At 41.2% G+C, this 13,618-nt stretch overlaps 1 protein-coding gene across 1 annotated transcript in view; it reads right to left on the bottom strand.

The window, feature by feature from the left end:
- Nucleotides 1-12,264, bottom strand: part of UBE2D2 (ubiquitin-conjugating enzyme E2D 2) — a 95,627-nt gene extending 83,363 nt beyond the window's left edge. Inside the window, exon 1 of the mRNA XM_012646329.1 lies at nt 11,769-12,264. Coding sequence (XP_012501783.1) covers nt 11,769-11,792 — 24 coding nt within the window. The 5' untranslated portion in view covers nt 11,793-12,264. The remainder of the gene's footprint in view (nt 1-11,768) is intronic.
- Between the last annotated feature and the right edge of the window lie 1,354 nt (nt 12,265-13,618).

The raw sequence follows: 13,618 nt of genomic DNA, 5'->3' as shown, positions 1-13,618 counted from the left end.
CTCTGTTGCCCGGGCTAGAGTGCCGTGGCGTCAGCCTAGCTCACAGCAACCTCAAACTCCTGGGCTCAAGCGATCCTCTTGCCTCAGCCTCCCCAGTAGCTGGGACTACAAGTGTGAGCCACCATATCCGGCTAATTTTTTGTTTCTATTTTTAGTTGCCAGGCTAATTTTTTCTATTTTTTTAGTAGAGACAGGGTCTCACTCTTGCTCAGGCTGGTCTCAAACTCCCAAGCTCAAGTGATCCTCCCACTTTGGCCTTCCAGAGTGCTAGGATTACAGGTGTTGAGCCAGCGTGCCTGGTCTATATAAGATATAAATTTTAAAATGAACAAGTTAAAAATTTTGATGACCAGTGTGGTAGCCAGACTCTCAGATGGCTTCCAATGATCCCTGCCTCTTAGTACTCTCACCCTTATGTAGTCCTCTCTCCCACATTGTATTGGGGTGGTCTGTGAGATTAGGTTATAAAAGACACTGTGGTTTTCATTTGTTGCGCGCGCGCACACTTGCGCTCTCCCTCTCTCTCTCTCTCATCACTTGCTCTAAGGGAAGCCAACTGCCAAGTCCTAAGCACATCAGGCAGGCTCTGAAGAGATACATGTGGGGAAGAAATAAGACCCTCAGTCCAACAACCCACAAGGAACTGAGGTCTGTCAACAACCATGGGGGTGAGTTTGGAAGAGGATCCTCTAGCCTTCAGAGAACTGCAGCCCCAGGCAAAAGCTTGGTTATAACCACAAAAGACCCTGAACCAGAGCTACCTAGATAGATATAAGCCATTCTCAGATTCCTGGCCTTCAGAAACTATGTGAAATAAATGTTTGTTGTTTTAAACAGCTAAGTTTTGGGGTACTTTCTTATGCAGCAATAGATAACTAATACAAAAAGGATAAATACCTATTCTCAAAGTGTTTCCTAACAAATTACTTTCTCATTATAGGGGGAAAAGAGTAACTCTATAGAGGAGTAGGGAACCCTGGTAGACATCACCATAATCAAGTGATGAAAGTAAAAATTCTCAGTAATGGGTCAAACTAAAATTGCATCTTAACTGACACGACACAATGAAAAGAATCAAACCAAAATCATGCACCACTTGATAGGATGCAAAGGAAGACACACAGTATCGTTTCTGTGACAATACTGCCAAAGATGCATAGCCTGAATCTAACCACAACGAAACATGAGATAAACCCAAACTGAGGGACACTCTACAAAATAACTAGACTGTAATCTTTAAAAGTGTCAAGGTTATGAAGCCAAGGAAAGACTGAGGAACTATAACAGATTGAAAGAGACTAAAGAAACATGATAACTAAACACAATGACTAACTCTGTACTGGATCTTTTCCTCTAAAGGACATTATTGGGACAATTGGCAAAACTTGAATGGAGTCTCAAGATTAGATGGCAGTAAGGTATCAAATGAAATTTCCTAATTTTGATGGCTATACTATGATTATGTAGCAGAATGTCCTTGTTTATGAGAAATACACATTAAAATACTTAAGGTTTATGAGGCATCATGTTGACAGCTTCCTCTGAAATGGTTAAAGAAAACAATGTTCTTTGTATTGTATTTGCAACTCTTCTGTAGGTTTGAAATTGTTTCAAAATTTTAGAAAGTTTAAAAAGAAAAATAAACCTGGGCTGTGTAAGGTGAGTCACACCTGTAATCCTAGCACTTTGGGAGGCTGAGGCAGAAGGATTGTTTGAGGCCAGAAGTTCAAGATCAGCCTGAGTAAGAAAGAGCAAGACCCTGTCTCTACAAAAAATAGAAAAATCAGCCAGGCATAGTGGCCTGTGCCTGTACTCAGGAGGCTGAAGCAGGAGAATCGCTTGAGCCCAGGAGTTTAAGGTTGCAGTGAGCTATGATGACGTCACTGCACTCTATCTAGCCCAGGCCACAGGTCGGCACTCTGGAGGCGGGAACCCCACAACCCTAAAAAAGCCCATGGTTACTTTATTAGAATTTCGTGATTAAATGGTGTAGTGGATTGAACAGCCCCCCAAAAGATATGTGTATATCCTAATTCCTGGGTCCTGTGAATGTTTACCTTATTTGGAAAAAGGGTCTTTGCAGATATAATTAAGTTTAGTAACAAATTCTTATAAGAAACAAAAGAGAAGACACACACACAGAAGGTGACATGAAAATGGAGGTAGAGTTTGGAGTGATGTGGCCACAAACCAAAGAAGCCAAGGAATGCTGACAGCCACCAGAAGTTGGAGGAGGCAAGGAAGGATTCTCCCCTACAGCATCCAGAGGGAGTGGAGCCCTGAAGATATACCCAGTTTGTGGTCATTTATTATGGCAACCCTAGGAAACTTATACAAATGGTATAAATAAGAAGACATTTAATCTAAAGAAAACCACTCACTGCCATTAGTGTGCTATTTGTTTTGTTTTTTTTTGTCTCCACTGCTTGTATCAGAATAGTGTGTTATTATTTTAAGAAATCTATTCCTAAAATCATTATCATTGAAGTTTCTGTAAAAATCAACTTTGATCTCAAAGTTTTTACCTGACATAAGCCCTTAAGAAGTAGGCAAAGGAATACTATCTCTTATACTGGCATGATGCAATACAGGTGGGGGGGGTAAGTGCTCAAAGGAGAACAGCAGACACTTCTACTATAATGTTTAAGAGAATTGTTTTTGTAATTCTAGACTTAGAAAAATATTACATGTATTAAAAATATATTAAGGTGACAATATTTTAAAGTTTGTTGAAAAGGAAATTTGGGATTCAGTCCCTTTTTCAATTTAGAAATATTATAAAACTTCATTATTTTCTTTCACATTAGGGCTTTTTCCTCCCCCTTTTTTGGTTGGGGTGGCAATGAAGTGAAATGCAAAACATACATTTAACACTGACACCTAAGATTTCAAGATTCAATTCCATGGGTCACCATTATTGGCTGGTTAAGACAGCAATAATATTTAAAAACCTTAAAAAAAAAAAGCCCACCAAATCCAAGAATCACCTTTCTTCTGCAATGTTCCTCCAGTGCCCTCTATTGACAAAGCCTAACATTCTGTTCATTGCAAAGGTGAAAGAATCCAGCTCCTTACAGTAGAGCAGATACTGGAGGGTGAATTTGGAACTGATTAATAAATTGATAAAGTGGCAGATGTGTACTTATTTTTTGAGGGGGGGAGGACAGGGTCTCTCACTCTATTGCCTAGGCTAGAGTGCAGTGGCATCATCATAGTTCAATGCAACCTCAAATTCCTGGGTTCAAGCAATCCTCCTGCCTCAGCCTCCAGAACAGCTGGGACCACAGGCACCTGCCACCATGCCCAGCTAATTTTTTCTATGTTTTGTAGAGACAGGGTCTCACTGTGTTGCCCAGGCTTGTCTCGAACTCCTGGGCTTAAGTGATCCTCCCGCCTGCGCCTCCCAAAATGCTAGGATTACAGGCATGAGCCTCTGCTACCAGCCAGATGTATATGATTGATTTGTTCCTTTTCATTTTTGGATAATGCTCCATTGTATGCATATTCTACATTTTGTTAATAAATTCACTTATTGATGGATATTTGAGTTGTTTCCAGATTTGGGGTATTGTGAATAAAAATACCAGGCATATTTCTAAAAAACAAAAACAACAACAAAGAACTACTTTTCATATAATCCATAAGTGACAAGCACTCTTCTTTCTATCTTCCCCACAGACTTGCAGGCTATGTGACATAATCCTCGTTCTATAGATAAGGAAGCTGAGGCTCAAGAAAATTAGTAAATTAAACTTGGCTAAAGCCGCAGTTGTTCCAAAATCCTACTATTTTTTTCTACCACACCACCTGCAGCTGGCATTCACTTAATGTTGTTGGCAAACACTGAATACCTACTATGCATCAGGTAGTAGGAATACGAAGAATAAGATAGGAATACAAAGAATACGACAGGAACTTTGCTCAGGAGAGCTCAGTCTAGAGAAGGTAATAATCAATCATGTTTACATACTAAGAAACAATTCTATATTGGAACTTTGACTGCCAGTATGCCTGGGGTATGCATCCAAAAGAAGCCATTTCTGCTGGGTCTCCAAGTGTGAATAAAAAATTTAGGAGGAGGTGGGAGTAGGGTAAGACAACATTCTCTGTATAAGGAAAGGCACTTAAAAAGAGAATGATTCTGAGAAGGATCAACTAGAACTGTTTCAATTACAGCAGTACTTCTCATAAGATACTAATATGTATTACAGCAATAAAAGCAGCAGTATTTTTTTGTTTCTAAATTTTATCACTTTTAACACATGTTCTTAAAGAAATACTGCATATTTTTTCAGTTTTAAAGCAATAATTTGCCTGAAGAAACCTGTACACCAGAAAGCAAACAATGCCCACTTGTGATTTGCCATCTGTGTTCTCAGGTATAAGCAGCATTTAACCTCCAGTATCACTGTGTATTTGATCGTCACTGATCTATGTTTCCTGTCATCATTCAATGTATATTTTAGAAGTTATTTAATCAAAGCTTATTGTATATTAAATATTCCTAGTGTACTAACCTATTCCCCATGGACTTGTAACTAGTATAAAGAAATTTTAGACGGAAAGCAGAGTGCTTGATTCTTAACTCCAAGAAGTCAGATTATTTAAAAGAGGAAAAAATAAATGAATACATACATACATATATACATGCAAAGCACAGACATCTATTTTTCAGAAAAATTAGGTGACCTGCCCAGGATGAGACAATTAATAATGTTAGCAGTACCCTAAATGCCCAAATATTCCAAAATATGCAATCTGTATTCTTTCTTTTGCTATAATGTACCTGTTTGAAACAAATTCATATACTGTAATAAAAACAATATACAGTAACACATTTATGCAGCAAATAATGCAGGTTGCTTTTATTATGTAAGAAAAATACTATTCTTAAAAGTGCCTGTTACTTTATAACAAAATGAAAAATGACAGTTATTTCATCTTAATAGTTTAAAATAATTTAATTTTTTTGCTTCTGGTATTATGTTTTGATTATATATTTTAATTAATTTATCTGCAATCTTTTGCACTGCCAATTTTAATACAAGAGTCCATGATTTCATAAACTTTTGTTTGTGTCCTATCAATAACACTAGTTTGACAAACATTCTAATAAAATGTTCTCTGAGATATGAGAAAGCAGTTTATCAGAAGCTAAGGGAAATAAATGATAACCATGTTAACTGTTACAAAAATTTAAATAAAAACTGAGGTATCCATTGAATTTGGCAATTAAATAATCACAGTGACCTTACTAAATAGTTCCAGAAGAGTGAATAGACTATTCTTTCAAGAATTTTGGCACTGAAATGTCAGAGATGGGAGGGATAAAGATGAGGAAGGAAGTAGCTCTGTTGGGGGAGGGGAGGTTTAAAATGTTCTTTTGCTGTTTTTAGGATGGGGGAAAGAAAACCTTGGATAAGACTGGATGCTGAGGGGAGTTAGAGAAAAGATTTGGAACTATGAAAGCAGGCACAGTTACTAAAGAGGCAAGGACCTGGAAGAAAGAAAGAATAGGATGGAAAGCAAAAGTTAGTTTGGCAAAGGGAAAAGTAGAATTTCTCCAAAGACAACAGGAGAGAAGATTGATGACTAAAACAGGTAAATCTGGAAAGACAATGGCTCTATTAGTCAAGACTGCCTACATCTGAATCCTGGTTCTTCCTACATTACCCTATAATCTTAGGCAAGTTTATTTCTCCACGTTTTCTCACCTAATCTGGGGAGAATAGAATTCTCAAAGGATTGTTGAAAAGACTGAGTCATTCCTGATACTGTATATAGTGAGTATTCTAAAGATGATAGCTTGGATTTTTTTTGTTGTTGTTGCTTTTTAAAAAATGCCTCTAAGGAAATCTGAAAGAATTCACATATAAGATTTCTACCTTCTCTACAGAATAGTTACTTTGGTCATCTGCTGAGATTAAAAAAACCATTTGACTCTGGTGAAAGATATATGGAGAACAGAACATCCAAATTTGCATAGTTTTAAGAGGGTTCATGGACACCTCACTGAGGATATAAAGGAAAGGTGAGGAAGATCTTCAGGTTCCAGGACATAGTTTAAATACCCAATTGTTTGAACAAAAGAAAAAAAGATTGCATCCTATAGATTTACACACCTACAAGCTATGTAAGGGTAACACATGGCCTGCCCGAAAATACACTGGACACAGTCAAAAAAATTCAGGTTCTTGATCTAGCGCTAGTCTTACCTAGCAAGTCACATGGCCTTTTCAGCCAGCACCCCTGAGATGTGTTGCAGCACTAACATTTTATGATTCTGTTACTTGGAATCTCACAGGACTCTGTAGACAGAAGAACAAATGGTACTGTTATTTCCCTATGTTATAGTTTTCTTTTGTTTTTTTGAGACAGGGTCTCCTGTTGCCCAGGCTAGAGAGTGCAATGGCATCATCACAGCTTCCTGTAACTTCAAACTCCGAGACTCAAATGATCCTCCTGCCTCCACCTCCTGAGTAGCTGGGACTACAGACATGTGCTACTGTATCTGGCTAAATTTTTTTTTTACTTTTTGTAGAGACAGGGTCTCACTATTGACCAGGCTGGTCTCAAACTCCTGGCCTCAAAGGATCCTCCTGCCTCGGCTTCCCCAAGTGATAAGATTACAGGTGTGAGCCACCGCACCCAGCCCCTATGTTATAGTTTACTGTGATTTTGAAGGTTAGCCTGGGAACCTAACCACCAAAACTTTATTTCTACAGAAAAAACAAGTGTGCTCCTGCATTTCTGGGATGAGGCGGCAAAGGTTCCTGGCAGCATCAGGCATGAGTCAGGTATTCCTATCCTGGGAACTGCCTAGGATATTTTAGCAGCCATCTCTCTTTGGACTAAAATATACAGAATTGGACCTTGTCAAAACCTGATCCTTATCAGTCAGCAGCACAGTAATACACATTGAGACACTTTAAATAAAACCTAGATTTATTAACAATTATCCTCAATGATGGCTGTTTAAATTATATTTAAATAGCAACCTCGTAGAGCCAAAGAAAGTTTCTCAATTCAATGATCTTTTATAAAGCAAAGAATACTTTTCTAATAATAAAAAAAAAGCCTTCCCAGAAATACTTTTGTCAAGGAGATTATCTTTTGGAGTAAGAAGGTGTGTCTGCTTTCCAAGATAGAAATAGATTTAAATAGCCATTTTCAGCCAACCATTTATTATGTTAAAGTTGCCAGTACTCTACTGGACTACCTGCTAATTTGTTTCATCATCTTGATAGAAATTTACTTAGTCTTTACGTCCAATAATACTAATGTAATATATGGTACTACACCTCTAAGTAGAGTATTTTAAAGAATCTTTCTAAATTTAGTATGTTACAGTGTTACAACTCCTTTCCCATATCGTTAAGAATCATGCTTTGGTAACTTCCCAATCTCAGATATTTTTAAAGTGTATAGTCTACAGAAAAATGATTCAAAACATGAAACAGATCATAATGAAGAGCAAGTTGTAAACTTCCACTATGGGATCAACGCATCTATTAAACTGCTTTCCCTATGACTTCACACAAAGCCATATAAAAACTCAGTAATTAGAATTAAAAAAAAAAATCCTGTTCATCTACATAAAGCAATATTTTTAAACTTTTAAAAACAAAGTAATGGTTTAAATCTGTGGTCCCCAACCTTTTTGGCATCACGGACCATTTTCATGGAAGACAATTCTTCCACAGACCGAGGAGGGAGGGATGTTTTTGGGATGATTCAAGTGCACTACATTGATTGTGCACTTTATTTCTATTATTATTACATTGTAATACGTAATGAAATAACTATACAACTCACGATAGGTTGGGGACCCCTGGTTTAAATGATTTAATCTCTTTACACTTCTGATTACCTAATAAACCTCAATCTTTTGATTCTTCTAATTCACATATCAAACTGGTGTCTACCAAAAAAGTGTGTTTTGTTTTGTTTTAATTTGAATCGGTTGCCAAAAATCTGGATTTGCACCTTTTCTCTTTCTTTTTTTTTAAAGGGAAGATCTGGCAACACTGGGCCTACAGATTTTGGCAATGGTGAAATTTGGAGGGAGCTGCATAGCAGCTGCCATCATCTGATAGCACATGCATTTTCTAGCTTCCCCATGCTCTTTGCTCACTTGGTTACCTGCCTGGTCTTTACAGCCATCAGAGTTTGAAATCTTTATTTCATTGAGAACTTTATTTTTCTGTCTCTTAGAAGCCTTAAAAGAAACTAGCTATAAAAATCTTGATCACAGAAACAGAATAGTTCAAGTGTTGATCCAGGCATTACTTTGTTTTAAAGCTATCTATTCCAAATGTTAACTATAACTAATAGGACACCATTAAAATGTAGAAGGCACTTAACTGTTAAGAAAGAAGCTTGTAGTATCCTAACTTTGATCTGTCTTCAACTCCTCAAAGAATCAAGATATTTAGCTTTTTATCCTTCCCAAGAACAGAGACATTAACCCTATCTTTCAATATTATGTCACTCTAAGAGCACCAAATAGCTTCCTAAATCTGTATAACAAAAGTAAAGAGAAAAACAAGAAGTCAAAAAGGTCTCAGATCAGCCAGAGATCACACAGTTCACAAAACACAAGAAACCCTCTTCACACAGAGCCTACAGGATCTTATTTTAGACACAATTTTAATAAGCTCCGTGATCTGGTTTCTTAGCCCACAACAGATGAGATTCAGCCAACTGGAAAAGGGCTGGGGGTGGTGCTGCTAGAGGCAGGCACTCAAAGCATCAGAATCAAAGCTGAAGACCTAAAAAGTCAGCAGAAAACCTCAAAACATATCAGGGTGGGGCCATGCAGTGCAGATACGAACAATCCCAAAGGATCCCAATCCCTGTCTGAAAGTACCCTGGATGTTCATAATGACACCCTTTGGTACATTCTGCTTATAGCATGGGTCAGGAGACCTTAAGACGGTATCAAAATAACGTCCATCAAAAGCTTTTTCCAAAAAAGACATGGCCTTTAAAAAGACTGTCAAGATCACAAACATGAATAGTGTCCCTCTGTCAAAGAAACAAGATATTGAATTCCTAAAGATGCCGCATGTCAAACCTGGTATTTCTTAGAAAAAGAAAGATGCGGTTCACAACATTTAAAGTTGAAAAGATATTTAAGTAGAATTATTTTATCAGTGAATGATTATTGGGAAGGTTCAAGACTAAGACTTAAGTACATAAACCAAGCAAGTCTTTTGGGGATTCCATTGCAGATACATTACTAGGACTGAGGATAAGACAGAACTAGTCTTATCCACACCTAGTAAGTCCACCATCTAACTTAAAACTGGTGTCATACAAAAAGTTTGAAAAAATTGATCTCCATTTTGTTTATACAATCTTTTTGACTGGTTTACTAAAAATAAATTTCATTTTTCTAATCACTGGCACTCTCACAAAATTCAAGCCATACTGTGAGGAAGGGAAGTATCCTCCTCCTCCTATAAACCAGAGGGAAAAGGTTAACATTGAGTTTTAAAAGTTCAAATTATTTCTAAACTTGATTTTCTTATTAAAAATTGTAATATAGGGCATATTTTAGAGAAAATCTATTCCAGAAAATATGTAGTAACACATAAGAAACCATATAACTGGAGGCAAGTATTATTAGAAAATTAAAATGTATGTTTTGAGTCAAAGTACTATTTCCCTCCATGAAGAAGTCTCTATAACACACGTATCAATCAATATAGAGATTAAAGGCTACATTTCTTGGTCTCCAAATTATCACACATAATACTCACTTGGTCCTCTTCAGATTTTAAAATAAGAGCCCAATTTTCTATAAGTATAAACCTAGTGGCATTTCAAGTTGGTAAGTTCCCAATTAGATTCTATAAGGAATCTACTTCCTAAAAACCTTAAAAATACATATGTATGTATTTACTTGGATGACTATTCCTCAGTGTGCTCCTACCCCTTAAATGGTTCTTTGAGAGATCTTTGCTTAAGATTCAAACTTCTAGGCCGGGTGCGGTGGCTCACGCCTGTAATCCTAGCTCTCTGGGAGGCCGAGGCGGGCGGATTGTTTGAGTTCAGGAGTTTGAAACCAGCCTGAGCAAGAGCGAGACCCCATCTCTACTAAAAATAGAAAGAAATTAATCGGACAACTAAAAATATATAGGAAAAAAATTAGCCGGGCATGGTGGCGCATGCCTGTAGTCCCAGCTACTCGGGAGGCTGAGGCAGAAGGATTGTTTGAGCCCAGGAGTTTGAGGTTGCTGTGAGCTAGGCTGACGCCACGGCACTCACTCTAGCCCGGGCAACACAGCGAGACCCTGTCTCAAAAAAAAAAAAAAAAGATTCAAACTTCTTTTAACAAATACTCTGCTTCATTTTAGTACAGGATTTATTGTCTAAAGTCTGCCCTTTTTCATTTGTTAGAAATCAAAGAAGTCAAAAGAAGTTGGTAGGGAGCTAACCTAATTTATAGTAACCAATGGGATTCACTCTACATTAAAGGTCTTCGATCAAGAATGAAATGAGGACCAACTGCTGAACTGAGGTGTTTAAATCATCAATCTGCATTCTTACTTAGTTTAGGGCAAGGTGAAAACTGGTTCTCTTCCTCTTGCATCTCCATCCCGTCATTCAGAATGGATAATCCCAGGACCTACTTCTCACTAAGTAGCTACAGATTTAATACAGCCAATCTCAGAACCCAAGTGAAACATCAAACCAAAATTAACAGCGGTGCCTCCCCACTCCTAAGAAAAAACATGATCGTATATGGCACTAAGAAGTTACAATATTGGGGGGGAGAGGACCTAAACTTTAAACCAAGTCCATACTCTAGAAGTAGTAGTAGGAAAACCTCCTTATCAATAACTATATGAATAACCCCTCATTTTAAAAAGAAATCCTTTCTAATAGAAAATCTAGTAAAACCCCTGCTAAGTTAAAAAGGTCTCCCTGAACATACCACCTAATTTCTTCGTTAAATTTCATTTTGTGAAGAGACCGTGAAAGGAATTTTTGTGTAATTTCTCCGGTGGTTTTCCATGTTCACGTTTCTATTTCTACCACTACCGATTTAACGGCTTTCCTATTAGATCTAATCCTGCAAAACTGAAGTGTTAGTTTCTGACTACATACGGCCATCTCAAGAAATAAAATGCATCTCCCTTTACTTCCCTCCGCCCTCCTAAGTCATTTTTTTCCCTTCTTACTTCTAACAGTTTCTGGACGAGCAGGGTGGACCGAAGTGTGCAGCCTCCCAAGAGGTAAGTGAACTAAAAAGAAATACTTGCGAATCGGGCAAAAAGGCTTCCTCCGTCTGCCAGAGAGATAAGGGCCCGGATTTCAGGCGGTTCTGTGTAGAGAGCTAAGGCAGGTGGGGGGAGGAGGGAGCAAAGATGGGACGAGGAGCTCTTTCGACCTCGGTCGATGGGGCTGCCCAATGCCCCAGCGCCACCCCCGACCCGGTCAGCCTGGCCGGACAATGGCCCTCAAGCGCAGCAGTCCCAGGTTGGAGAGAAGCCCTGGGATTCCATACCACGCGGGCCGGGAAAGGCAGCAGGAGAGGAACGTAGAGAGCACCTCGGCCTAAGCGCGGGCTGCGCGCCGGGGCCTCCACGGGCGCCATCACTGGGAGTGGGGTATGAAGGCCGCCCCGCGGGGCCAGCGCTGGCAGCAGGATCCAAAGAGGCCGCGAGCCCGGAGGAGGCGACGACGGGAAGTGCAGGCCACAGCCTGCTCAGCTGGCCCGCCCAGTGGCCCATCCCCGCAGCTGACCTCCAGTCGCTTACCTTGTGGATTCTCTTCAGAGCCATGGTGGGAGGCGGGTGGCGGCGGCCCCCGGGGCGGGGACGGGGGCGGGGGAGGGGCGGGGACGGGGCGAGGGAGCCTGAGGCTGCCTCGGCGATCGCGGTCGGCCGGAGAATGTGGGAGTTTGGGAGAGGGGGAGTCTGGTGGGACGGGCTGAGGGCCGGGGCCCACTCAGCTCCTGGGCCTGTCGCAGCGGTCACCGCATCACCCGGCGGCGGCCCCTTTATGCGCTGCCGCCCCAGCCGCCGCCGCCGCCGCCGCCGTAGCTGCCTCTTCTTCCCAAGCTCAGCGCCGCCTCCACAGCCGCCGCGGATCCCTCCGCCGAGGAGCAAGCGCCCAAGCCTCGGGCTCAGCAGGCGCCTCCCGGTCGGACGGCCGGAGGGACTGCTTGCCTTCCCTTGCTGCAGGTGGACGGAGGGACGCGCGGGCGGGCGGGCAAGCAGGCGGGCGGCGCCGCCGGGGTGGGGCCGTCAGAGCGCGGGGTGGGCCCAGGCCGAGGTGCAGGTCGGGAGGCGCGGGGATTGGCGGGCCAGGGGAGGGAGGGCCGGGCCGCGCCGGCGGCGGAGGGATACGGGCCGCCCTGTGAGTATCTTACGCGCGTAGCCGTCACCGTGGCCGCCGCCGCCACGGCCGCGGAGGGGATGACGCCGCAAAGCGCTGGAAGGAGATCTCGCGAGAGACGGGGGGCGGATTCCGGATGCTCCCGCGCCGCGACCCTGGAGTCCTGGTCCTGTGGTACCCCACGCTCGTGTCGTCAGAGGTCAATAAAAGTTGAAAGGCAAACGTTTCCCAAATAGCTTGACTGTTCCCGTATCAATCATAGGAGGAGGCACTTAGACCCATTGCAAAGTTCCTGAAGAAGGAAGGTACTTGTCTAAGGTCACACAGCTCCTCAGTGGCAGAACTGGGACTTTTCTGAAGTCGCGGATCTTAATCAGATCCAGATCCCTTTCTGGAAGCCGTGTGGTAACAGCCTGGGCACCTGCCGGGAATGAGGTTTCTCAAGCGTGCCGCGGACAGCGCCGAGATTGGCATTTCAGACTGAGGGCCTACGCTACAGTATGTGGAGTTGTATTTTAGGAGATGGAGACAAAATTCACTGAGCACCTACTCTGTCCCCAGTCCTACCCCTTGACCAGAATGAGCTACGAGGCCAGCCCAGGGCTGGGAGGTGCTTATTATCTGACTGGAAACACTTACATAGGAGAATAGTAAGGAATGTTTTCCTGGGAGGTAATTCCCACATTCTCAAATCGACCTCCAGGGTTTTCCGATTCCAAATCTGTCTTCTTTTCTACTTGTCTGGAAAGGACCTTGCAAATTGTTGATTCTAACTCCTGAATTTAGAGAGGAAAAATCTGGAGCCCAACTAAGGAAAGGACCTTGTAAAAAGTCAGTAGGCGAGTGGCAAAGCTCATACTGCCTCACCTACTTAGTAGAGAAGGTTAGACCATAAGGTCAGGGCCACCGTGGACCCAGTGAGAGAAAATTGCATCGAGTCATCCAGGGTAGGTAGATTTGAGGTTGAGGGTGAAGAAGAACATTCCACAGCCACAGATACTTTCTTCCCAAGAAATGTGATGGGAGAGGTACAAAAATGCCCACTGGTCAGATTTTTAAATTTTTTTCTCAATAACATTTTTGTATTAGAAAAGCAATATATATGTTGTAATAAATACAGATAAGCACAAGGAAGGAAATAAAAATCACCCATACTCTCATCATCGAAGTTTCAGCCACTTTTCACATTTGGTTAATGTCCTTCCAGTCTTTTTTCCTTACATATAAATACATATTTTTCTTTTAAAACTTTAGGGTCATTCCCTAATAC

This window comes from Propithecus coquereli, unplaced genomic scaffold (genome assembly GCF_000956105.1).
Source record: "Propithecus coquereli isolate 6110/MARCELLA unplaced genomic scaffold, Pcoq_1.0 Scaffold242, whole genome shotgun sequence".
NCBI classification, from domain to species: Eukaryota; Metazoa; Chordata; class Mammalia; order Primates; family Indriidae; genus Propithecus; species Propithecus coquereli.
The sequence above is the reverse complement of the archived record's forward strand: the minus strand, read 5'-3'. Positions and strand labels throughout refer to the sequence as shown.